The sequence below is a fragment of the Poecilia reticulata genome, linkage group LG5 (assembly GCF_000633615.1).
Source record: "Poecilia reticulata strain Guanapo linkage group LG5, Guppy_female_1.0+MT, whole genome shotgun sequence".
NCBI classification, from domain to species: Eukaryota; Metazoa; Chordata; class Actinopteri; order Cyprinodontiformes; family Poeciliidae; genus Poecilia; species Poecilia reticulata.
Genome location: NC_024335.1, coordinates 26,186,097 through 26,210,576, shown reverse-complemented (window position 1 = coordinate 26,210,576; position 24,480 = coordinate 26,186,097). Strand labels below are relative to the sequence as shown.

General features: G+C 37.7%; 3 protein-coding genes across 6 annotated transcripts in view; 1 reads left to right on the top strand and 2 right to left on the bottom strand.

Annotated features, from left to right (window-relative positions):
• Positions 1–19: 19 nt before the first annotated feature.
• Positions 20–2,157, bottom strand: LOC103465363 (methyltransferase-like protein 7A). Its single transcript, XM_008410115.2, has 2 exons — positions 1,626–2,157; positions 20–549 (listed from the first exon to the last, which is right to left on the bottom strand). The coding sequence occupies exons 1-2, from the start codon at positions 2,121–2,123 to the stop codon at positions 313–315; spliced, it is 735 nt and encodes a 244-aa protein (XP_008408337.1). The 5' UTR covers positions 2,124–2,157; the 3' UTR covers positions 20–312.
• Positions 2,158–2,338: 181 nt separating this feature from the next.
• LOC103465360 (methyltransferase-like protein 7A) lies at positions 2,339–4,933 on the bottom strand. Its single transcript, XM_008410112.2, has 2 exons — positions 4,353–4,933; positions 2,339–2,910 (listed from the first exon to the last, which is right to left on the bottom strand). The coding sequence occupies exons 1-2, from the start codon at positions 4,845–4,847 to the stop codon at positions 2,677–2,679; spliced, it is 729 nt and encodes a 242-aa protein (XP_008408334.1). The 5' UTR covers positions 4,848–4,933; the 3' UTR covers positions 2,339–2,676.
• A 3,506-nt stretch (positions 4,934–8,439) lies between these two features.
• Positions 8,440–24,480, top strand: part of scn8ab (sodium channel, voltage gated, type VIII, alpha subunit b) — a 51,705-nt gene continuing 35,664 nt past the window's right edge. For all 4 annotated transcript variants that reach the window (XM_017304839.1, XM_017304837.1, XM_017304840.1 and 1 more), the window contains exons 1-2: positions 8,440–8,569; positions 13,943–14,280. In XM_017304839.1, coding sequence (XP_017160328.1) covers positions 13,999–14,280 — 282 coding nt within the window. In that variant the 5' untranslated portion in view covers positions 8,440–8,569; positions 13,943–13,998. The remainder of the gene's footprint in view (positions 8,570–13,942; positions 14,281–24,480) is intronic.

Here is a 24,480-nt window from a genome sequence, read left to right as displayed (position 1 = left end):
TCAGGGAAAAAGCACAAAGTCCAGGTAATATTTATTTGTACATCTTGGGAGGAGTGAGAAAGAACAAACAGTATATGAAATGTTGCTGATTCGGTGAGTAAATAAATATATTTTCTCTCAGTATAATGTGGCTGTTTTTTGCATTTGTTGTGCATGAAAATGTTGGTATTTTTGCTCCTTAAAATTTGATCTGTTGCTATGAGTGTTTCTTCTATTGATTTAAAAAATGTTTCACCATTTGGCCTAAATATAAAAGATAATTTATTTGAAAAGAAGGAAATGAATAAGTCTTTAAACAACAAACAACATATTTCATTTTATCGAATATCCCATGATGTGTGGCCTAATCATTAAAGAAACCTCCGGAGCCTCTATGTGTTTTAGGTGAAGCTCAGCGAAGCCAGCTGCCTCCAGGTCTTTCCATGTTGCTCTGGTAACCATGCAGCCATCTCCAAGGAGGCACCACAGAGGCTCAAACACATACTGACAGAAGTGTGTCCACGTGGAGGGATCAGACACAACATGCTCCAGAAAATACAAGGCTCCTCCCTGAAAGAGAAAACCAACAGCAGGTGGGGTTTCTGATCGTTCAGGTTTGCTCCAATACAAACCACACAGCCTTCTGGTTCTGACTGGTCAAATCTGCAGTGAGGCTTTCAGCAGTTTAGCCTGAACTCAAATCATCACAGGGATCTAAAGTAAAGGGAGCATTGTTTATAGCCTGCTCTAGTCGTGTATTTGCTTTTGCATCATACTTGCCTTAGTTTACTACTACTTCAAGGCATCCTTGATTTTCTATGAAATGTATTTTCCAACAAGGAGCTAAACTAGCACAGAGGTCTAGACTCTGCCTTGATAAGAAAACGTAATGGAATTTGAACCAGTGAAATGCAATATTAGCACAGTAAAATCCTGCTGGGTTGAGTCATCTTACTCTTCAGAGCTATATGCATACATGAAAAGAACAATTTTAAAAATACATGATTAAATGTGCATAATTAACTAGATTATTTTTAGGTAATGCAATGTCAGTATTTAATCTGTAAGGTGGTGCTTAAGAAATAAATGGTGACTTGCCAATTACACTACACACATAAAGATAAACTTTACATGTTCCTCAGACAGATTTGATGTAAATAATTGGATTTAGAGCAGGACTTTGGGCCAGTTTAGCACATGAATATTCTCATTATATTGCAGCTCTGGTTAGATGTTCAAGCCGTTGTTCTGCTTGGAAGGTGAACCTCAGCTGCGGTCTTAAATCTTTTCCAGTCTCCGTCTCCAGCAGGCTTTCTTCTCGGATTACCCTGTTTAGCTCCAAACAGTTTAGTCTGAAGTCTGACCAGCCTTCCTGAAACCTAATGGTACTGCTGCCACCACCATGTTTCACCATAGGGATGGATGGTGTGTTAGTTATACACTCACGCAGCATTTTGAAATAGGACTCAAAGGTCATTTTGTTATCGTCTGACTAGAGCACTTTAACCTACATGTTTTCTGTGTCTCATTCATACATGCAGCAAACATGCCATATTGTGTCTTTCTTTCAACAATGGCTACATGCCTGCAATCTTTCCAAAGGCCAGATTTGCAAAGTGCAAACTTAGCAGCGCTATAAAACTCACATTTCTGAGAATGCGTCGGGCCTCCTGCAGGACCCTTTCCACGTTGTTCACGGAGCACAGCACCAGCGTGCAGACCACGACGTCCACCGATTCGTCCTCAACTTCTCTCATGTCCTCACCAGAGAGAACTAACATCTCGTCATAAGTCAGGTGCTTGTTTGCCTCCATGCTCATACGCAGGTACGGCTCCATGTGCGGATTGGGGTCAGTGCAGATCACAGTGCAGCCATAGGGGTAAAACCTAAAGTTTGCTCCACTGCCACAGCCGATTTCCAGCAACCGAAGCGTCCCGTCAGCGTTTGCGAACCTTCCAAGGTTCCGAAACAGTTCTCTCTTCAGCTTGTGGGTTTTAACGTTGTATGAAAATGTTACGTTGTAGGCGAGGAAGGGAAACACTCGTTTGTACATACCACACAGGCCAATAAACCGGAGTAGATAAAAAGGGGTGCTGAATGCGAAACAAAGTAGTCTGCAAAATTTCATAAAACAAGGCTGCATGTTCCCTTGAAAAACGGGTTAAGAGTAACAACGGCCGAAAAGACTAAAGCAGATCAAAAGATTAAACTGTACTCATCTTTTTTCACCACTAGATGGCGACAAAGGACAATAATGCAGTAGTTTCTCCTATTTTCCTTCCTTTTGCAACCAATGAGGACTTGAGCTAACTTTGTGTGACCCAAGCTCAGTCCAGGAATAAATCATTCAGCAAACACTTCACATTTTTAAACAATCTTTTAATCTTAGTTGAAAAGAGGATCCACAATTACATGGTTGATAAGCCACTTATTGATAAGTGGCTTCACAGATAAGTAATGGCAGAGCAATTTATGTTCACTCCTATCACATGTGTAGTTAACAGTAATATAAACATTAGTATTGCATGCTGTCTTTAAACGGGTATAATCTTTACAAAATACATTTTCTTGAATACAAAAATTAAGATAAGTGCTCTTTTCTCCTAGTAACCATCCCACACAAGCAATAGGCACAATACAAAGCTTGCTATATTCATGTACTGGTAGTCATAATGACGTTTTATAAAAGTTATTACTTATTTCACTGCATAGCCTATTATGTGCGGATTGATCATAAACATAAGTTGTGCTTGAATGCGTCTGAGTTTGAGCTCAGAGAATCCAGCTTCCTCCAAGTATTTCCAGGTTTCTCGAGTGGCCTCGCACCCGTCCCCAAAGTAGTACCACGCAGGCTGGAGGACGTGCTGGAAGAAGTACGCCCATGTTGAGGGGTCTGCCACCACATGCTCCATGAAGAAGAAGGCACCTCCCTGAGAGACAAAGATTTAATATTAGTAAGCATTACAAAGCTTATTACAGCTTAAGTCAAATCAATTTTACCACTTCAATATTTATTTTTTTAAATTTTTTTGGCAGAAACTGGTTTGGTTCATTATGTCCCGGGGAACTTTATACATTTGCTACAAAGCTAAACTTTAAACCATGCAAAATGCTAAACTTGGATAATTAGGTCTGATGATAAACATTTTTACTGCTTGAATATTTACAAGTTTTAGATCAAATTGTTTTATATTTTAACAGGTGGAAATGAATGGCCTTATTTCTGCTCTACAAGCTTGACACAGCATATTTACATAGACTAGTCCTATTTGTCAGTCAGTACTGATTAGCTAAGCAGTGGTTTTCCATAACAAGATGTACCAAGGTTTTAAAAAGTTACACTTTTAAAACTGCTACAATTTCTGGCCTTAGCTTTCCTTTGTTTTCTTCTAGATACCAGGGAACTTAACAAAATAACAGCAGTTTTCTTTATCTGCATGAAGCAAAGGTTAACAAACCACTTGCCGCCATTTGCAGAGGCTGATGGCTAACCATGTTCCTAGCATACACAGATAGCAAATTGTGATTTGGAAGTGATGATTTGAAATAGGAACAGGTCGGTAGGAGAGTAACACAACATGGTTGAGTGTGTGTGATTAAAATGTAACAACAGTGAGCCATTTAAAAATATTTTTGCAATTGTTAAACTGTAAATTATTCTAAAGTATGTTTTAAATAACAGAAGAAGACGACATTCTACATTATTGATAGCTAAAACATAACGCTCTAGCACCCCAGACACTAAACAACTAAAATACGACTGTCTCTCTTTCCCTGTTCTGTTTTTCCTAATCCTTTTGTTTCTCTCTAAAGTTTTAATATGCTCCGTCTGAGAAGCATTAATTTCTCTGGGGCTTGTTCTCATGGCTTTACATTCGAAAGCCAGTTCCTGTGCAACAGGTTACATAACTGAAACCTGATGTTTCCAGTTCAGGCAATGGGAGGGAATAAGAGACCCTGATAAGAAAAAAAAAATATTTGCTGCTCAGCAAAATCTATAACTAATTAATAACAGCAGGGTGGGTTAACAACTGTTTACCTTTGGTTACTGTTTATGACAGTTAATGACTGGGGAAAAAACTTTCAACATATAGTTACAGTTTCTTAACGCTTTTATTCCATGGTTTTATTAATTTATACTAATGAAAACTAAGACCCTAAATTTTAATATGTCCCCACACCTTACAAATTATCCTCTGTAAACCCATCTGATCTTCAGCCCATCATCCAGGTTAATAATTACATTACATTGCACAAGGACTAAGCTGAGCAGAAATTATAGAGACTGTTTCTTAACAACGTGGCTGCAGTTCCCTCTTGTTTGTTTGGTTTTGAACTACTGAAATATTCGCCCAGTTCAAAAACCTCTTACTGGTCTCAGTATGCGGTGCACCTCTCTCAGGGTTTGCGGGACATCTTCGACCGTGCACAGCACCAGGGTGCACACAACAACGTCCACCGATTCGTCCTCTACTGACGCCATGTCTTCCCCCGAGGCCACCACGAATTGGTCGTAGGTGAGGTGGTCGTTCTGCTTCATGCTTTTGTCCAGATATTTCTTGAAGTGTGGGTTCGGATCGGTGCAGATCACCTTGCAGCCAGGCGGGTAAAACTCAAAATTTGCCCCAGTGCCGCAGCCTATTTCCAGAAGTGTGAGCTTTTTGCCAGGCTTGGTGAACTCTGACAGACTGCGAAACAACTCCGCTTTCTTGTCGTGCATTTTCTTGTTGTAGTTTATCGATATGCGTTGCAGGCAAATGGGAAAGACGCGTTTATAACCTTCGTACAGACCGAGTGCTTTGATTATATGCATCGGAATACACAAAGCGTTCACCACCAGGCTCCAAAACCTCATTGCAAGACTCATCTTGGCTCACGATCCAGTCCACCAGGCGCACGGTGTGGAACCAGCGACCGAGTTAAATACAAGCCGTCAAAGTGAAACAGGCAAGGGCCAGCGTCACGTCCGGTGCGGATTTTCAGAATAAAAGTTGTCAAGCGCGCATACGGGGGGCTTGGTTTGAAGGGAAAAGCTCGCATATTTGTTTCGTTTTGTGACCTCTGTTTAAACCTTTAGTAAAACTTTTAATGTAAACAGTTTACAGTTGCATAATTTACATCGGGAACACAAATGACTTTGGTGAGTTGTTGATAAACAATTTTAAGGTGATTTTGCGTTTTTAGTTTATTTTCCTAATACGTGTTGTCTTAAACTGGTTTATATTATTATTATTATTATTATTATTATTATTATTATTATTATTATTATTATTATTATTATTATTACCTATGTAGCACCTTCATAGATGAAAATTACAAAGTGCTTTGTAAAACAAGTTTTAGAGAAATCAATTAGTCTTTAAATTGGCATCAGGCCAGCAAAGATCCTGGAAAGGTTAATGGGGTATACGAAATGGATGCAAACACGGTTTTTTACAGATATTGTTTATATATTTTAGTTAAAGAAATAATGCAACATGTATTTCTAAATAATGATTATAAGTTACTTTAAATTTTCAAAACAAAAATAACAATTGCAGTAATAAATTTAACTCAATTATTACTTTAAAATATAATAAACGTTAAGTCCATCCGTCTGTCACCTGTTTATGCATCTCCAGTAATTGGGTCCCACCGTGAACCTGCAAGGATAAGTGGGTATAGACCGTGGATGGATTATTATTATTATTATTATTATTATTATTATTATTATTATTATTATTATTATTATTATTATTATTATTATTATTATTATTATATACTTGGATGTTTTCATTGTATTAATTAATATCATAGATTAAATATTGCCATCCACAATTATAATTGTTGGCTTATTAAGTATATTATTTTAAGTAGGCTTGTTCTATCATTTTGATTTTTGCTTGTGAAGTTTGTGCTTAACTTGTGAAGTAGGTTGCTTGATGTTACATCATCCTTATGTCGCTGCAGGCCCCCCAAGTTTGGGGTTTTTATTTCCCCCTTTGGACGTGTTGAGCGCAGTTCTTCATTCTTCCACTAGGGTGCGACAATCATAAATATTAGGTTGAAAATACTCTTGAAATCAAAATAGTGACCAAATGTGAGCAGTGTACACCCATGTGTTTCTTTTTTTATTTTCATTTTAAGTATATTAAAAAAGTGGGCAATACTACAGTGGGCCTCATAAAGTCACACACTGTTTACTGAATAATGTGTCAAACAGGAATATCCTCCTGACTACCAGGAAAAAAAAAATTGTCCAATCACCATTTTTTTTTATCCCACAGTCTTTGTAAGGTAATACTGAAAACATTTTTTGGGGAAAAAAAAGTTTTTATTTTTGAAATATGATGTGTTCTCTACAGAGGACAATTTTTCAACTTTTAAATACTACAATAAAATACAGTCAAAATAATTCATAGAATGTTTTAACATGCTGCTAAAAGACTTATTTAGAATATTCCAACAAAATTTTTAACCAAAATTTGCACAATAAAATGTTTTATGCACTTACTTTGTCTCTTCCCATAAAATTTGTTATTACTGATGAACGGCATATTTATGAATTAGAAAAAAGATACGTACAAAAGTCGCACCCCTTCACATGTGGTATCATTGAAAAGCCCTAAATATCCTCGCCAGATACCAAAAGGATTTAATTCAGTAGAATGCAGGGGGTGGGAGATATTCAAGTTTAGAAATGTCCTCTACAGAGGACGAAAAGGAACTACTGGTACACAGTAAAAAAGCCAGTGTTGAATTAACACCCAAAAGTGTCTATATGTGTCCAAGTCAGCTGGTGTTAAATTCAACAATACAGAGTGTCACATTAACATTACAACAGTGTTAGCGTTAAAATATATTAAAAGTAACACCAGTGTAGTGTTGATCACAAAACATATGTGGTGTTAAAAAAGTAAATAATTGATCCACGAGGTGTCAATATCAATCACATCCAGTGGAAAATATTCAAAACAATACACAGAAATGGAAAGTTTAACTTTTCTAATACCCATTTCAGTATTATAGACCAATGTTAATTTAACAAAAATAATGGGTGTCAATCTTTTAACACTTTCAAAGTGTTACTTTAACACCTGCTGACTTGGACACATATAGACACTTTTGGGTGTTAATTCAACACTGGCATTTTTACTGTGTAGGAGGATATACTAATCATTAAATAAGAATTTCAAACCTCAAAAGCCCATGCCAAGTACAAATTTCACATATTTATCAAATAGGAGTAGATAATATTTGAAATATGTAAACAGTAATGTTTAATATAAACATTCATTTCATAGACTAGACACTCATAAATGTATTTAAATAATTGTATTCCAGTGGTAAATTTTTTTTACCTTGTTTTCATAATGATATGGTGAAATGATACATTTTTATTTATTTTATTTGACCTTTATTGATTCAGAGGCATATAAGCCTTACTCAGAAAACTGTAAACACTTTTATTTATAATTGTAATAATAACAAGTGCATACTTTGTAACTGTAAGTGCAGTTACAAAGCCAGATTTTCAAAGCAGTACTAAACAAAACCCACAAATAGATAAACTCAGCTGACAAAGGCTGGTGTTTTCAAGACTTTATTTCTGCTGTAACGATTGTCACGATGAGATTCCAATCACATCTAATGAAAACATTTCTATATTTTGACACAATATAGAAAAACGATCTTGATGTAAAGTATGTTTGATACCAGCTCAAAGGTTGCTGTTTTCAGAAACATATTCAAGTTTCTTAATTAAGACTATATGGCAAACTTTAATAGAGTGTTTGCTGATAAAGGGGCAGAGATGGAGTAATTTATTTACACAAAAATGTATCAATATGTAATGATGGAATCCATTACATATTGGATTCAATAACGATATTCAATAATATCGTTATTGAATATCTAAAACATTTTGGTATCCAAAAGACACAGATGGAGCCCAACATTAAGGGAACCACGGCTGAAAACGGCAAGTGACCTAATGAATGGTACTTAGATTGCTCTCTGTAACACTTTTGCTACTAATAAAAAATATATATTTTAGCCACTTATTATTACTTTGTAGGTGGCTGCCTTCAAAAAACATTTTTAAATTTTTTTTTTTAGCAGATTTTAATTAAATCAACGATAACATTGATAACCATGATGTGTCTAAACACGGCAATCGTGACACATTTTATTTTTATATCGTCACAGTCAAAGTTCAGATAAAGGCAAATGCAGCTGACGGTTTTTTTTTTAACTAATACAATAATTTTTTTAAAATATATATATATAAACACGAAAGTATTAGACACAAAGCATAAAACTAAAGAAAGATGCTGATAATGTTGCCGAACGCAATATATGTGCGTGTTGTTTTAAATGAACGTCTTTTTGTGCTTACGATGCTGCGGTCTCTTGCTCGTTATGGGGAGGGAAGGCATTTACCGACACTCCCTAACAATTTGCTGAGAGTCATCAATTATGCAGGGCAGCGGCACGCACTGGGAAGGAAGATAGCAGCACCAATATGGCGACAGCCGCAGTTACTCCCGACTCTTTTCCACATCTGCAGTTCAGTGCCAGCTGTCAGGATATCTGTTAATACGAGAAAAAGTAAGTGAACAATGTGTTGTCGTCTTTGTCCGGCATGTTTGGCCGCGGGATGGAGCCCAGCCGTACTTTTTGTCGACTGACTGCATCCCAGTGCCGCAGAGCGGGTCCCTCTCTCAGCATCTTTCCCCCTGTAGAGGCTGTGGAGGGGCTCCTTGCCAGTACATGAACAAATGTGCATGCGATTGCTTCAGCCAGAAGTGGGAAATGTGTGTGTGTGTGTGTTTTTTTTTCTTTCTTTTAAACGGGAAGATATGATGCGGCGCGTTTGGTAGCGAGGCTTTCGTTTATTTATTTTTTTTATGTTGGGGAGTTGGCCTGCAGCTGGATGGGATGACATTTCAGTGTCAGAATGAGAAACATGATGTGGAAGTGTAAACTTCTCTGAGTGGGAAAACAGACGCCCAGGAACAATGCGACGCTTGCACCCGAACTGTACCTGCATGTTTTTCCTAACATTATTTTGTATCGGTAATAGTTTTATGCCCCCNCCAAACTCCCCCCCCTGCCTTACGCTTGCAGTCTCTCCGGAGACTGTATTGCGTGAGGGGGTAGAAGGTGCGTCTATAGTTTGGCAGTCCTCTGAAGGGACCGCGGCACCTTGTTTCTCCTTTTATTCAGGCTTCCCATTAAAACGCGACATTCGCATCGTTTCACCCACTCTTAAATAACACATATCACACTTCTGTATCCCTGTCGACTCGGCCTGACAGGGCGCGGTTTACTTTCCCCTTTTGGTGATTAATGTTCCTTTAAAATAAACATGTCTTTGCGATATTGCGTTGCAGTAAGTTCATATGTGCTGCCAGGCTACTGCAGGTTTGAGTTGTCAGCATCCAGATTGTAGATTCCACTGACCTACTAGTTAGAACCTATAGCAGCACACTGCAGCATTTCAGGCTTTGGCCCTATAGAACAACGACGCACCCCGGAATAAAACACTTTAGTGAGGACTGCAGGCTACAGAGAGCTCTGAGTCTGGGCAGGGATAGCACTGTGGTTGTGATATGACATTGTGAAAGAGAGCAGCCCGGTCATCATTTGAAACTGAAGGAAGTTATCAAAGGAAAAGGAGAGAGTGAGTTTTGTTTTCTTTCTTCTCAATCTACTTTGTCTTTTAGACAAAATCCACTCGATTTGTTATGACACCGCGATGTTCTGCAAGTACATAGTGTAACCTAAAACTGATTCATCCCACTTGTCAGGAATATGGCAGTTATGCCATTTAGTATCTAAAAAGAAAAACATTAATTGTATGGATTAATATGAAGGAAGCAGATATCCTGTCTGGTTTAGGTTGGGCCGGACTGAAGTGAAATCAAACTTTGCAGCAGTCCCTCCTCCTGCACTCTAACCCAAATCCAGCCTCAGGACTTTTCTGATAAATTATACAAATATTAAATAACAAAACTAGTCAATAAAAATTGCACCCTGGCAGGAAGCAACACACACGTCAAGGTTTTGAGACAAGTCATTCTCAGCATAAAATCTGCAGTGACTCACTTTTGTTTCACATAGAAACAGCACCAACACATTCTTTATAAATATCATTATACCCTTTATACTCTTTCCCCATGGGACGTAGTTAAATATATTGTTCAGGTTGTCATGCTAAAGACATGGGCACAGTTTGATTGACAACAACATGTGTACCTCTTAGAAAACAGTCAAAATGCAGAAATTCAAAAGTGCTAAATTGCTCTGCATTCCTTCACGGAGCTAGTAATCTCGTCTAATTTCAGAAGTAATCAGGTGGCCTCTACTCATCACCAGGGGGCGCTCACTCCTCACTGACTGCATATGAACACAAGCAATAGAAAACTTGTTAATCTGACAGAAAAACAAGTTGTTTTATCTCGTACCTGTAGCCCCTGAATCAAATGCTGCCCTGGGCAACTGCCCATATCAAAGCTCTCACTGACAACAAATCTAGTTTTAGTTTCAGAATGAAGCAAAAGTGATAAAACGAATAACATGTGGAGGTGAGATAATAATATAAGAACATTGGGAGTTTAAAATAGGTCTCAACATACCCAAATTAAAGCTTGGGAAAAAAATAGACAGAAATTCTTCACTGAAAAACTTTAACGAAAGTCGTATTCTGCACAAAAATTTAAATAAGACAGTCAATGTTTTAATGTGTATGCATACTAAAAAAACAGAACTGTAATATGTCAGTTTCATTTTAAGGATGATTCGTATTTAAAAAAAAAAGAGAGAGAGAGAGAGCAAGAGAGAGAAGTGAACCTTACTGAAATCTTCAAACAAATGTAAAAAATGGAAAATGCAATATGTTTAGTCTAAAACTTTGGAAGTTGCAGCTAAATGAACTTTACTATAATGTTATAATGAAAAATTAAAAATGAAGCACCAAAGAATCCTCACAACCTGAACACAAAATATCTTTTACAGTCCAGATATAGCCAAGAGTTCTGCTGTCATTTGAATATAAACCTGGACAGTGAAGAACTTGATCAATAAAACATAATTTAAGTATTTATTTCATTAGAAAATTACAAGATTCCCAAAAAGAATAAAAAGAGCTGCTGGATGACCAAACCTCAAACTAAATGTCACATATTTAAAATTTAGCTGTCAAACACAGCTAGCTGTTGTGTTTGACTATAATGAAATGGTAAAATAACTTCACTTTAAGTACGGAAGGACAAACGATTAAAAATGAAGAAAAGACTTGACCTCCATAGCTCTAGAATTTAATATTAACTAAAGTACAAGATGATTGACTGTCTAATCGTTTTCACCTTTTTCTAATTTCTTTTTCATGTGTATGTAATGTGCTTAGTCAGGTTAAATGTGGTTGAATTTTCTTTTGTGTTTATTTTATGGTATTATTCTGTTTTCTACTGTATGATATTGTGCTGTAGATGTTTTGCTGTTTCCACAACAGGTTGTTGTTGACGATGACAATTTGTTCTCAATCAACTTACTTGGTTAAATAAAGGTACCCCCCGCCCCCAAAACCCTCTGATATCAGGAAAGCTTTTTAGAACTAATAATTTTTAAAAATAATAATTAAAAAAGCTGACTAAATACAGGTTGAATTTTTTATTATCTTGCCAGTTTGCAGTAAAACAGATGCTGCATGCAGAGTACACAAATACAGAAGTAGAAAAAAATATGTAAATAAATAAGCATGGAGAGTATAAAAAAGGAGGTAAGTGGTGCTGCAGTGGTTGGTGGGTTTAAATGGAATTGGGTCTCCAAATGAAATTCCACTCAGGGCCTCGGACAACCTTGGGACGGCTCTGGATTTGAGACACGAACCTGCCCTGCTGCTACGTAGTTACTAATGTGGATGTGATCTATCACAGAACAGGCAGCATTAATACACCGCAGGAGAAGGAAATTGAAGTTCAAGAGGAACTCATTTGACTCAGATGGACGACCTGCTTGGATTTGACCACCTGGCTTGGATCTCTGTTATGTCCCGTGAGCTCAAACCCCATCAGATGATCGCCTGAGTGCACAGAGGAGAGTAAAGGGAGCTGTTTCTGGATGCGTGGCGCCCTGAGTCGGATGCCTCTATTGCCACAGAGGACACAGCCCCACTTTCCTTTCTACGCTGCTGAACAGGACAGTGAAACAGTTTTTCTTTTTTGCTTGGAAAGCAGTAAAAGGCTGCATGGGTTTTTAAAATGTTTGTCATCATTTCTTTAACTCTGCGCTGGGTGCAATTTGCTGAAATGATATTGGTTTGGAACAGCGTTTTGCTTTTTTTTCTCCATTCTTTTTCCTGCCGCTAAATGCTGTAAAAGTTGCATCAGCTGCCTATTGATTATTTAAAATTTGTGGGATGCCTGCAGTTTTTGCAGGTGTTTCTGTGCAGCCATAAGCCAAAGTCTTTAAAACTTTAAAAATCACACAACATGCAATGCTGGTCAAGTTCTTGTGTCCTATTTGGGATCGCCTGGAAGGATCTGGTCATGTAAACTTTCTGGAAAGATTCTTCTTGGAGGCTGCACCGTCTGGCCACCTTAACTGGACTTCTTCTCCCTTTTGTCTTTAATGAAACAGGATTGTCAGGTGCTTTCCGGCTTGTGGAGTTCCTCTAGATTCTTTTTAAAATTTGTTTTGAACCCGACTTTACTGCTGTGTTTTTTTTTATTTTTATTTTGTGCTTATAATCTGCTTAGTCAATTAAGCAGCACAAGACCCCAAACAGACTGGTGAGTGAAATTCACGTTTGATGGTACCACCAAGAGTTAAAATGCTGTTTTAGTTACATGTTTTATTTTTCTTTTCATATTAAGTTTCTATTGCTTTAATGCTTTACTGTATTAAAATGTTTTCAGTGTTTCAGAGCTGTCCTGTTCCCTAAACTCAAACATTGCTACATAAATAAAAGCTGATACTCTGTTTCCATAGTTACAGTTTTGCTGCTTTAGCAATAGGTCAGATTTCCATATATTAAACACATCCTGTAAGTTATTATTTGTTCTTCTTCTGCGTCACTGTTTAGCAGTTTATAAGTTATAGGGAATTGTGCGGTTTTTATCTCTGTCATTTGATAGTATTAACATCCGGATCAGGATCTTGATTAGGGTCATTCAAAAAGAAAAAAGGTAATTTTATAGGTTGCTTGCTTGCTCAATCAGCCCATTCCCCTTTTCTACTACTCTAAACCTCTAGGGATAAACTGAAGCTGCACAAAAACATTGTTTTTCCTATTGTATCATTTGGAATAATTTGCAAAATAGCAAAGTAAAGTCTGTAATAGATGCACAATAATGGGTTTACAAATTAAGCAGATATGATAAAAGTTGTTGTTACAACTGATAATAATGTTTATTGACAAATTATTGTCAGAACTTCAATTATTCTGCAATAATCCTCTTGTGTGCAAGAAGGCATGATGTTTCTGACCCACTTCTATGCTCAAAGCTAAAAATTCACCGATCAGGCATTTCTGGTTTTCTGGAGGAGATGTCAGCTAACTCTGATTGCAGTTTTGAATAAAAAAATAAAATAAAATAAAGGAATTACAAAATTATTCCCATTTATGCATCAGACCATTTGCCTCTACCCTTTATATATATATATATATATATATATATATATTTATTTATTTTTTTAAGTCAAATAAAATAACTTTTTCATCAAAGTACATACTGAAAATAGTTGAGAATTTTTAGTTTTGATGCATTTTATGACTGTACTAAAAAAAAAAATTCCAGTATTTCTTCTGCTGATATCTAATCAGAGATGATCATGAAAAAAATGGGCAGATTCTGATCTCTACTTCAAACTTTTAGTTAAAAAAAAACTCAAGTTCTGCGCCTTTTTTTCTTAATTTTTAAAAATGTTACATTTTTTTTGCTCTTCCTCCTTCTAATCACTCTGTCTCTCTCTTCCCAGAGCTGGTTGTCGGGGATGGAAAAAAAATAAAAGGGAAATAGCTGCAGGATGAAAACATGGCCGCACCCCTTCTTGCACCCCCAGGACCTGACAGCTTCAAGAAGTTCACCCCGGAGTCTCTCGCTAACATCGAGAAGCGCATTCAGGAAGAGAAAAACAAGAAGCCTCCCAAGCCCAGATCGGACAGTAGTCACCGCGACACATCTGACGACAATGAGCCGAAGCCCAACAGCGACCTGGAGGCAGGCAAGAGCCTGCCCTTCATCTACGGCGATATTCCTGACGGAATGGCGGCAACGCCCCTGGAGGACTTGGATCCATTCTATTTGAACCAGAAAGTAAGAAAATACACGCACTGTCATAATACCAGACTTATTTTCCTTTACACTTATGTTATTCTCCAGAACCTTTCACTATCATGCTGCCAAATAGTTATTGGATAAATGTTCTCTTCAACCTTATAGATAATATTTCAAAGTATTTCAGGTTAAATTGACTATTTACAGCAGCTGAATGGATTTCATGCTTCACTTGTTTTTTTTAAATTTTTTATTGTGTTTATATTTCAGCTCATCAAACGCATTTTAATCTGAGACCAATCTGAAAAAATACCAAAAACATTTTTCAAATAACCGTTTTATTTCTCCACGGAGAAAAACTATTCAAAACGGCCTGGCCCATAAACCCAAAAGCAATTGCTGGCTAACCCTAAACCCATTTTAAATTCAAACTTTATAAATCAGATTTAAGTATGAACTTTGACTAGGCCTACATTTTTTTTGTTTCGAGCCACAGCTGTTGCTTCAGTGTAGCTTACCACCGTCAGCGTGTGAATGACTGATTATTGTGTAAAGTGTTTTGGAGTCCTCGGACTTGATAAGCCGCCATGGAAATTCAGGCCAGTTACCATTTTCCAGTAAGCCTGGACTAGCTGTGGTGCATTGGATCATCGTCCTGCTGCACAGCCTGAGTCTGCTTGGGCTCAAGGCGCCGATATCAAAGTCAAGTCCTCAAGGGTTGGGCTCCTGCAACTTTTAGGTAACAGTTTAGTTACTCAGATGCAAGACTTTGTAGAAGTTGAGGGCATGATGAGATAATTCACACATTTGTTTCAGGAGTGTCTTCAGTCCGGTGACTGAAGACACCACTGGCTGAATTTATGTGTTGACATTTTCTTTTAGGAGTTTTTCTGACAAAGGCCATAATTCATGGTACCGTCAATAGCAGCAAATCAATCAGGCAGCTCTGATTTGGCGCGGTATTCCCAGATCATCACACTGCCACCACCGTGTTCCACTGTCTGTATGATGTTCTTTTGAAACACGGCTGCACATTATTAGGAAAACCTGCAAAATGAAATAATGTTGATAATTTTTTGCAGCAAGCATGATTGTGATATATAAAGAAATAAGCAAACATCATTTATGTCTTTCTGCTGTGGGTTTATAGTAAACGCTACTCAGATAATTAACATGTTGTCCAGGTGCAGGAACAAAAATATATTATTTCCACCTTAACAACAGTTGATTTATTTTTTTATTTTTTACATAGTTGTGGTTTCTTAATATCTTGACCACTTTACCATCTTTTCACCTTCTTAAACTTTTATGATGTACTAAAGAACAAATGTTAACTTATACTGCACAGGTATGGAGAGCCTGAGTACAATGCATTTAAATGGTTAAGTAACATTTATTGCCATTCAAGTCATTCGTTTTGATGAACATATTGCATACAGTGCAATGCAATAATTGTGCAGCCCTGTTTTACAATGGATGTAAATTCCCATGTGTTTCAATGAAGTCCCACTTTTGTCTTCTCAGAATGTTCTTCTGGATAATCAAAGTTTTGTTTAAGTACATGTGAGACGGTCCTTTGTGTGTGTTTTTTTAGGGGGGTCAGCAGTGGTTTTCTCCTTGAACTGGATGTCCTGTTTGCTCAGCCTCTTTCCTATTACTTTATCAGGAAAACGTATCTTAACTGAGGTCTGCCTTGCTTTGGAACATATTCTGGATTGTTTTGTGACCTCCTGAATGAGTTGTTGATGCTCTCTTGGAGTAATTTTGTTTAGCCCAGTCACTCCTGGGATGTGTCTACTGTTTTGGGAATAATGACTCTTACCGTGGTTTTTAAAACCATATAGACTTATAGACTTAATATCCTTTCTGAAGGATATGAATGGACTTGTTTCTCACTTGTTCCTCTATTTCCTCAGATTATCCCCTTTTAAATCAACAGTTTACCATTTTTGTGTGTTTGTTAAGATTAACTGTGTCTGACAAGGTGCTAAAAAAAAGCAAAATTTAAAGATAGAATAAATCTTTGAGGTAAAACATACTTTTAACTCCACTACACATTCTCTGTCATCGTAGGAAGCGGTGCTCATTCTCTGCATTTTGCTCACCAAGAATATAAAATGCTTCTTCTTTACAAATATAGCTTTCCTTTATAGACGGGCAAGTTGAGATATTTTTCCTGCAACTGCGGGTTTCTTTTGCACAGCAATTCTGATCTTATGTTTTGTCCAGTTGTGTTGATTCACTGCATCTGTTAATGTCTGGGAAAGACAATGAAATTGCAGAGGGGAAGGACTGGTCTGCCTTTGACCTTCTATAAAATCAGCCCCAATGACTAACAGTTTTGGTCAGGATAAGACACTTTGAGATGGTAAGTGCTTTGTCGGCTTGTCAGGAGAAGAGGTAAAAGTGCTGAAATTAGTGCATCCAGGGGAAACCTTTGTTACAGCTACACTTCATTTCTAATCTGGCCTAATTTCTTTTTACGTTTGCATATATACGTACAGCTGCGCTGTCATTTTCTGCAGATTTTGATTCTGGCACTGCTGCAGTATCAGCGCTATTTCTGAACATAGTGTGATTTTTTTTTTCACAAGGGGCATAAACAAAAACAGAATGACAATCAGGTTTTGAATTAGCCTGATGTGGAAAAGTTGGCTCAAACCCCTTCGGCCCATTGCCAAATTCGTTATCTTTTATTTATCAGAGACGTGTCTGAGCTCTGTCCTTCCTGCAGCTCTGCACCAGTTGAAGCGAGCGAGAGAAGTTAGAGTAGAAGATGGAGGGCAGGACAGGAAGTGGAGAGAAAAGTGCAGGGGCATGCAGCTGTGTGGACTCTCCTGTCTCCTGTGTTTGGGCAGTGATAATGTATAAGACAATCTGTGGGCTCTATAGAAGATGGCCAGTCAGCAAGACTGGCAATCGCACAGTGCAGCACTCCCTCCCAAGGTAGATGGAACCATCAATGGCATGTGCCTCTTGTGATCTATTGATCCACAGTCCCAGGTCGGTGGTTACCACAGGAAGGGTTACATTATGGCCTTTAATATCCCTCCAAACTTTTCCTGATCCTCTGCGCATTCTTCCTTAGCTTTCATTTCTCTGCTCTGCAAAGTTACTTTGCTGATCTAGGAACACCGTCTCTCTGTTGTGATGCTGTTTGTTAGCAGACTGTTACGCGTGGTGAGAGGCTGGTGCATTAAAACAAGCATTAAAACAACATTGTTATGGGAAATACTGCTTTATACTGTTTCTGTATTTCTGTACTAACAGAAATACTTGACTTCAGCCAACTATGAATGCATTTTTTAGAGATTTAATGTTCCTATCGCAAATCCAAGACTTAGTCCCTCTTGTCGTTGTTGTTTCAGGTGATTTTATTTATAGCATCCACAGTGTGTCAAATTGCACAATTTCAATATGTGTAATGTCGCAATCATAAAAGACTGATTGGATGTAATATTTGTCAAGTTTTTATCTTACCAGAGCCATGCATCTTATTTTCCACCTGTGAAATGAGAATTTAACTCAATAAACATATTTTGTAACGAGGTCATTAACATGAAACTGGCAGCAGATGTTAGCAGCAATCTAAGTAATTGACATAAATTCAGAAATCAAAAAACATCAGACCACAGTTTACATTGTGTGTAATAAAGTTAAATGGCATAAGAAATATGTATTGAATTACAGGAAGTATTTTTTGTCAGCAGCAGCCTCATAAAGTTTCTGGTATGGAGAAACTATATTTTGGTCCATTGTTGTTCCCTGGTTCATTTCTTCATGCGTTCCACTGGTACCAAACTCTGAAAAACGTCTCCCAGCTACAAAACAGCCTCGACTTGGGAGGTTATTTGCATGCCGATTCTCCAGACATGATAAAGACAATGACATTGAGATTTTCAGTTTCGGTCTTATGTATTACACTGCACTCCAAGGATTCACTGACTCTCCAAATTTTCTGCACAAATCTGAAACAAGCTTCGTTCAACATAGTTTTTCTTAAGCAGAGGAGTCTTGTAAAGTGAGTTTAGATGAAGCCAGTTACGGTTGTACGTTGCTTATTGTTGTCAACTAACTCCAGGTCTGTCTGAAGCTGCTGCTGAATGGTCCTTGGCTCTTTACTCTTCTTTTGACTACTTAGTCCAACATCTTGTGAGGATCATTTGGTGAATATTAGAATATGGTCTCTGGAGCACTCGGAAGTTTGGAAACGGACCTGTAACCAGCCCAAAAATGAGCGCTTTGCTATTAACCATCATGAGACGCTTCTTTTGAAATACCTTGGTAAAACACTGATCAAGGAGGTTCCTTACCTTTACTCATCTTTGCCTTTGCAAATAATTGTTTTTTCATGTGTTCAGTGCTTATTTGCTGTTTTCTTCCAATTGATTACACAAAACATAACTATTAAACATATTCGTTTTGATTTCTTTGTTATTTTTGAATTAACTGCCGACCAACATATGACATGTATTTCAGGTCAATTGGCCAGTTTCAGTATATTTCTAATGGGAAGTATTTGGAAGGCTGTGTGGACTCTCACCCACAAACTCATGGAGTGATGGGAATGTTTAGATGTGTGCAAAGAGCGAGATGAGGGTTAATTATAACTGAAACTGTATTTATTATTTATTCTTCAGTAATATTGTAATTGCAAATTTTGCTAGTGTAATTCTGCAGAACCTACTGCAATGAAGCATGTTATAGATTGTGTCTTTTGCAAAACTAACTGTCAAAAATAATTTCCCCCCTCCTTTTTTTTTGTTTTTTTGTTTACAGTTAAATCTCATTAACAATTTGATTGGTGTCCTTTAAAATGTAAAAATGTTGCTCGTAAAGACAAAGAGCAGGACATTTAGGTCAAAGACCACTTCTGAACAGATTTTAATCCATTCTTTCTATTTACCTTCTCATGTAAAGCACTGTTGACATTTAATGAATAACTTTGTAACATTTATAAAGTGCGCTCACTCTGAGACGATGCAACGAGGGGAAAACGCTAAGCTGCTCTTCAAAATGGGAAAGAGGAGCAGACATGCCTTAAAATGTCTCTGTCTTGAAATAGCTTCAAGGAATTTCTGCAGTCCGATTGGTCATGAAAATGTTTTAAGAGGACGACCAAGGCCGGACGGAGATCCAGGTTTAGCTTACCACCATGCACAAGGAGGAGGACTGAAAGGGAGTGAGATAAATAATATCTCCAAAGCTCACTTTCAGAGAGCTGCAGCAAAGGGTGCCATATAAAGTCTCCATGACAACCATCTGTTTTAAGGCTTTTGTGCACAGCTTAACCAGTGCTGCTTATAGTTGCAGATGGGCCTGTTTTACTACATCAGTGGCTTTTCTGTGCATTCAGGTTCTTTATTGTACAGACGCCCACCATATTTATATAATTTGAAGCAGCACTATGTCTAATCCACCGATATTTGACCTTTATTCCCTCTGTGAGGAAGTCTTTCCGAGTATGTAACAAGTTAGGGTCCACTGCTCCCCCCCTGTCTCTGCCCTCACCTTTCAAGGCTGTCTGTCTCCTCTGCTTGACCGACGCTCATCCGTCCAATCGCTCCACATTGCTCTGTATGTCAATGAGTCTAAGTGTGTGTGTGTGTGTGTGTTTGTGTGTTAGTGTTGCTGCAGGAAACCTGATCACAGCACTCATGTATAAAAGAGAGGAAGAAGAGGCAGTGGCGAGGAAGAGAAATGCAGAGTTGCAGTTCTTGTTTTCCCCTGTGACGGGGAGAATACTGCCTGGGCTTTCCGAATGTCTGATGTGACAAGGCAATGTTAAAGGAAGGCAGAGCAGGACGTGATGGACGGAGGACATGTACACGTGTGTCCCTGTGCGCAGACGGACGCCGCCTGTATGCGCAGCAACACTAAACCCCAGTTTTTTTTTTTTACCCCCCGAAGCATAGTTTTTCCACTGCTGCTGTGACGGTTGTATCAGCAGTGTGCAGCAGAGCAGTAATTCCTGCACGGGTTTGTGCTCGGCAGCAGCTGCTAGAGGGCGCGCAAGGTGAGCTCGCGGCAGCAGCAACCGAGACTCGCTCCACACAGCATTACATTATGTTCCTCCTGCTCTCTCTTGGAGTCCACCACCGTTCATTATTATGCTTTTTCCCCTCTCCTCTCTGCCGCCTCGTCTCTGGCGTTCTTTCTATCAGGGCGTAGTAAATTAGACCGAGGGCCGGGCTTTAGTGCTCCGTCTGAGTCCTCAGTCTCTGATGACACAGCATCCTCCTGTACTCGGCTGAGTGAAAAAGTGGATGGGGGTGGGAGGAGCGGGGTGGTTGAGTGCTGTCACTGCGATGCAGGCTGGAGGAAGAAAGAAAGTTGGAGAAAGCCAGGAATTTATTTTTGTTTTTTTTATATATATATAATTACTTTTGCAGTTGTTGTTGTTTTTGCAGGTTTTTTGTTTATTTGCAGCTTATTAATTCATCAGTTTCCAGTCCTTCAGTTGTTATCGTGACATTACCTGCAGCTGCTTTGGTTAGTTATGAACATTTTACAAAACAATTTGCAGTGCTTTATATTATTGTTATTAGCAATAATATAAATGAGTGCTAACCTGGGAAATCTGTACCCGACACCCATATATATTTCTTTTTAAATAAAGGTTTCACAATTGATTCTAAGTCATTTTTACTATTTTGTGACCAATGTATATCAATTAATCCAGGTTTGATATGTATTTAAATTCCAGTTTTTTATGTTAAAATTATCTTGATGTTGAAAAAGCATCAAACATACTATCATTTTGCTTTTACAAATAAAATAAAGGTCCTGTGAATATGAACTATGTTTTCAAGAACCCTGAATAATCTAATCTGAGGTCTGACCAATTTTTTGTATTTTGAGTTAGAGATAAACAAAAGCAGTCAAGATTCCTCTGTGAAAGAATCCTTTACTTTATCCCGTAACAAAACGGGGCCAAATTCACTGGAGATACAAGCAATAGAAAACTTTTTTGGGTCACAAATTATTACTTTTTCCTTTTGTAAGTGCTTGTGTAGCTTTCTGATGAAATGATGCCCTCTGTGGTTAGCCAGATGATAAAAACCACTATTGAGCAATAAGCATTTTAAGACGCATTGAAACGCACCGAAACAGTATAAAGACAATCAACCATTTTAATTTGATCCTACAAAAGTCAAGGAAGCAAAAATAAATATTTGTGCAAAACTTCTGAGGGCTGCTGAGGTCAGAAAATCTCACAAATAATATAGATTTTTTTTTTACCGCTAAAGACGTGAAGTAATGAGGAAAAGTTTTAATCTGTCACCTCATACATTTATATTGTAACAATTGTGCATATTTTATCCTAAAACATTGATTCAGATCTTAGCTAGCTGAAGCAGGCAGGCTGTTGAAATTAGATTTACTCACATGAGGGACATACAGGCTTAGACACGGAAAACACAACTGTAATTTCAAACAACAATGACAGCAACAACAATAATCATCATAAAAATTAAAAATGAACTTTCTTTAGTTACAACTGTTAATTAACAAGAGCTACAAAATGCTTTACAAGATAAGATATAAAAACATGAACACTGGAAAAGAAAAAAGTAAGATAACTCAAAAATGACCTCTTAAAGAATTTATTGGGGATTCTTTCATTTCTATCCCTATCAGATGCAAAATTTACCCTCATCAGGCCTCGGTATGAATTTATTTACAACAGATACGTTAAATTGCAAATTGGAGGGAGTTTTCCCTTCATGTTATCTTGCTTGTACCTCTTTTTAATTTAACCAACTGATTTTTTTTTTTAAGTAGATGTGCTTGCAAATATTTGATTAATAAATCACAGAGAAACTTAAACCAAAGAACTCAGCTGTGTGTTCTGGTTTTTGACTCAGAACGCTAAAACTGCTCTTTGCTTTAAGAAGTAGTGCATTCCCTTTCCATGACTTCCCTCCCTGTTGTTTTCCAGCTTAAATCTTAATCTTTGTTTTTGTCTGTCTTTCCCACCTCCCCTTCCTTAGTTTCTCTGCTGCATACCTCCTCCTCCTCCTCCTCCCTACATCTGCCCATTTATCCCAGGTGTGGCTTTCTCTTCTCTGCAGCTCTTTGGTTTTCTGCTCTGCATCACTCACCCCCTGAATCTCTCTCTATTCGGTTCTCGTTGCTGATGTCCTGCCTCTGCCAGCCCCCTTCTGGTTCTTGCTTGTGCATGTTATTTTAATTGTTCTGCATATAATATGGCGAACTATAGACTGGGGCCTGGTCCAGTGGGTTTTGTGTCTATTTATTATTAACCGTTTATTCTGTGTTCAAGCTGCAAGTTGAAAAATTAGTGTCACTAACTACAATGCAAGTTGAAGGAGAAATTTTCCCAAATACTCTGTTGAGAATTACTTTATACTTGCAAATTGTACTTTGACTATTTCTGATATCAAACTCCAGGCTACTTGCATCTTTACAAGTCAAAACTCTGACTTAAGATAGTTTGTCAGAAACTAGCAGAAACTAGTTTGAAAGGAACGTGTATCTACTGTAACTTAATGCAACCCGTAAGCTGCATTTAAAAGGCAAAATCCCTCACATGAAATACTTATTTATCTTTTTGCCTGAAATAATAGTTCTGATTTTGGAAAATACAGTCTGAAAAATCTATTTCTCCACCCTAAGTGATTATTTGATCTGAGCATTATTTCAGGAATCAATAGTATATTTATGCCGTGACATTCAGGCCTTCTCAGGGATTAGATTACTGATCATTGCTGCTTATAAGGAGGCATTTAGTCATCTAGATTATTCCAATCACTGCTCATTCTGGCTACTTTTTTTCCATGTGTGATTCCTTCATGTTTATTTGGATCCTATGTAGCCCTAGCCCTCTTTTAAGATAGTAAATGGCCCATATAGTATTTTCCTCAATTATCAATACTCCTGTACAAATGAGTATCAAATTCTAAATTAATGCTATGAAGCACCTCTCAATTAAAAAAATTTTAAATATTCCACCCCTATAATTTGGATACATTAAATCAGTTGAGTAACAACATGCCTATGTTTTTAATTGTACTTTAAAAAAAAAAAAAAAGATTATCTGTGATTCTTACGTTTGTAATGTACAACGTCCTGTTCCCGTGGAATATAAATGTGATATGATGACACAGAGGCTAATTTCTTTTAAGCACTCATAAAAATGGGAGTAAAGGGATGAAATGTTATTCACAAAAGGCAGATATGTGCTGAGCGTCACAAGTACAGATTTGGTTGCAAGAACAGACTAACCTGCTTAAAATAACCCACATCTACAGGCAGGGCAACAATTAAGTGAATCAAATCACAGTTAGTGATGCTGGACACGTTAACTCCTAATGAGTCATTACCACCTCCTTCCTCGTATCGTATTGACCCGGTCAGCAAAGCACTTCCTTTGACCTCTGAGAGAAAAGACGACTTCAGGTCCCTTGGTTTCCTGTTCGTGTGACTTTGACTCCAGATGACGAAAACACATGATGAAACACAACCTCTCTGTTTCCTCCTTCCTTCTCTACAGTGTTGGCCCTATACTTTCTGTGTTTGTGGTTACTTTTAGTATAATATTTTCCACTGGAAGGTCAGGAGCGGTGTTGTTGTTTTCTCACACGACAAGTACAAATTTCAAAGCTTTTTATTGGGAGCTTATGTGACAGACCAACACTTAGTGTCGTGTTGTTGTACAGTGGAGGGAAAATTCAAAAACTGCATGATTTCCAGTGTTGTATTTGTTGTGCACTCTGAAATTTGACCATTGTGATACAAATTGTGATTTATTATGAAAAGAATTAAACTCAAAATGATGATGTTTGCATAACGCTAAAGGTGTCAACATGGCAGAGTTTGTAAGTTCTTCCTGTTTCAGCTCTTTGCCCCTCTGCTTAGCACCAATACAAGTTAATATCAGTACAACTGGGTAACTGTATGTAATTACTTTGTACTGACTAGTGCTAGTTTTACTACCTAATGTAAGTGGCAGCCTGTTTAATTTTAGGGATCCTTAAATGAACAATAGTTTCTCTGACGTCATGAATTGATAGATATATTGCAGAAAACTCAAACAAAATGCCAGAATGAAATTTCAGATTCATATTGTCCATCCCTGTCTGTTGAGAAAAAGCCATTTGAAATCACATCTACAGTTTGGGACGGGTCATGTGTGGTCAGAACGCTGTATTTCGCAGAAAACTGACACTGCACATGGGGATGCAAGGAAAGATTCGCACAGTGGGGCTAAATAAA

What these genes read in the sequence shown, in the direction of transcription:
- LOC103465363 (XM_008410115.2), bottom strand. Translation starts at nt 2,123, where the DNA reads ATGCAGCCTTGTTTTATGAAATTTTGCAGACTACTTTGTTTCGCATTC. An exon ending in CCCGACGCATTCTCAGAAAT is followed by an intron (nt 550 to 1,625) that starts GTGAGTTTTATA and finishes TTTCTCTTTCAG; the next exon opens with GGAGGAGCCTTGTATTTTCT.
- LOC103465360 (XM_008410112.2), bottom strand. Translation starts at nt 4,847, where the DNA reads ATGAGTCTTGCAATGAGGTTTTGGAGCCTGGTGGTGAACGCTTTGTGT. An exon ending in TGCACCGCATACTGAGACCA is followed by an intron (nt 2,911 to 4,352) that starts GTAAGAGGTTTT and finishes TTTGTCTCTCAG; the next exon opens with GGAGGTGCCTTCTTCTTCAT.